Source organism: Gadus macrocephalus, chromosome 8, assembly GCF_031168955.1.
Source record: "Gadus macrocephalus chromosome 8, ASM3116895v1".
NCBI lineage: Eukaryota > Metazoa > Chordata > Actinopteri > Gadiformes > Gadidae > Gadus > Gadus macrocephalus.
Genome location: NC_082389.1, coordinates 4,601,941 through 4,603,865, shown reverse-complemented (window position 1 = coordinate 4,603,865; position 1,925 = coordinate 4,601,941). Strand labels below are relative to the sequence as shown.

Sequence of the window (1,925 nt, the reverse complement as noted above, 5' to 3'; positions counted from 1 at the left end):
AGTATCCCAGAGAGCAACAATTTGTAACATTGGATGTATATAAGTAGGCCTACGAGTGTATACGTAGGATATATAACACAGTGTTGTTCAGAGTGTATGATCTTAACAGATTATAATGTGCACGTTGGTCGCTGCGGATATGGTTGGCTGTGGTGGCAATAACTGGTACAAGCAAGACACCTAGTGGACGTTCCTCTGCATTGTATTATTTATGTTTGACTCAATGTTATTTCCTCAATGTATTTCTATTATGCATCACAATGGCCCCAGAGTGAATCCCATCGCTTCAAGCTTCTGTGTCTCCACGCGTACTCGCAGCCAACACGTGTGTCAGATGAACGGCTGATTATTAAACCTCATTAATCGATATTAAACAGGTGCGTCTTCGGGAAAAAGCGGACTATCCTCCAAAACGGCACTGCAAGTCGAATAAACGCTCAGACGATTCGCATTCTTATGAGGCCACAATAATGGCTAACGATGTACAAAAGAAGAAGAAGAAGGTGAAGGTCGTCGGAGGAGGAGCAGGAGGGGAGAAAAAAGCAAAGAAAAGGGGCAAGAGGAGAGAGACTTACGCGATGTACATCTACAAAGTTTTGAAGCAGGTGGGTGGTGACGTCGTCAGACACGTGTACCCCCCCCCCTCCAAAAAAAAGATGTTGCTAAACTATTTTTCTCTCCTTCTTTCAGGTCCACCCCGACACTGGCATCTCGAGCAAAGCCATGAGCATCATGAACTCATTCGTGAACGACCTCTTCGAGCGCATCGCCACGGAGGCGTCGCGCCTGGCGCAGTACAACCAGCGCTCAACCATCACCAGCCGGGAGGTGCAGACCGCCGTGAGGCTGCTGCTGCCCGGGGAGCTGGCAAAGCACGCCGTGTCCGAGGGGACCAAGGCGGTCACTAAATACACCAGCTCCAAATGAAACGAGCGGACTTTATTTTACATATTTTGATATGTAGCCTCCTAAAAGAAGGGAATGTTAACCGGATTTTTGTATTTTGGTTTAATTGTTTTGTTGGAATAAATTAATGCACATTCATGTGTTGCTGTTGGTTGATTCAGAGTCTACCGGAGTTCCATCTACCGCCTCTAGATGGAGGTGTAGGCTGCTATTTTGGTTGACTATCATGGTGTCATGACTTCTGGATTTATGGAAACGCCATTGTTTTGGAAATCGTTTTAACTATTGACTTGACTTGGGCCTACTGAGAGATCAGCATTCATAAGTGCTTTCCTTATATGACCACTAATACTTTTTATCAAGAAGACCTTTATGTTAAGTTTCCAGAGATTGTCAAGCCTAGCGATCTGAAATAAATTAAACAAAACTATGGCTGAATCCGAATACTCATACTTGACTACTATATAGTATGCATTTTGTAGTACGCAAAAAATATAGCGCGTCCGAATACTCAGTACGGAAGACGTTTCCGAATGCGTACTACCGCCAAAGTAAACCACGGAGTTCACTACGCTATCCCACAATGCAACCGGAGTCTGGTAACGAAGAAGAGAGGGCTGACCCGACACCAGTGCCGTGTTCCAATCAATGACCATATAATCGCACATTTTCTAATCTTCCATACACTACACTAATCCCTTTACAGATTTCATGATACTTACTTTATTCTAATAAATAACTTTATCCCTTATCATGTGTGGATCCCGATCTTTGCTCTGACCCGAGCCTCGTCTTAATGCAGCCAAGGAGATGGAAGAGCGTTATGAATAATTATTAGATGATTGTGTTGCACAATGAAAGACAGTAAAGATTCGATATGAATGGCAAAATAAGGATGGGATTTTATTTGAACAATAAAATATGTGTTGGGCAAATTATAGAGAGGCTGAGATTATAGATTTCATATTCAAAAGGTGAAGGGGTGAAAAAATTTAAGAAATATAGGCCTACTCAAAGCC

The 1,925-nt window shown here is 43.0% G+C and overlaps 1 protein-coding gene across 1 annotated transcript; it reads left to right on the top strand.

Moving 5' to 3' along the window:
* Positions 1–337: 337 nt before the first annotated feature.
* Positions 338–1,044, top strand: zgc:92591 (uncharacterized protein LOC436997 homolog). Its single transcript, XM_060058248.1, has 2 exons — positions 338–605; positions 691–1,044. The coding sequence occupies exons 1-2, from the start codon at positions 471–473 to the stop codon at positions 925–927; spliced, it is 372 nt and encodes a 123-aa protein (XP_059914231.1). The 5' UTR covers positions 338–470; the 3' UTR covers positions 928–1,044.
* Positions 1,045–1,925: the final 881 nt, after the last annotated feature.

Excerpts from the sequence above, each read along its gene's own strand:
- zgc:92591 (XM_060058248.1), top strand. The coding sequence starts at position 471 with ATGGCTAACGATGTACAAAAGAAGAAGAAGAAGGTGAAGGTCGTCGGA. Across the intron at positions 606-690 it reads TCTACAAAGTTTTGAAGCAG|GTCCACCCCGACACTGGCAT; the intron begins GTGGGTGGTGAC and ends TCCTTCTTTCAG.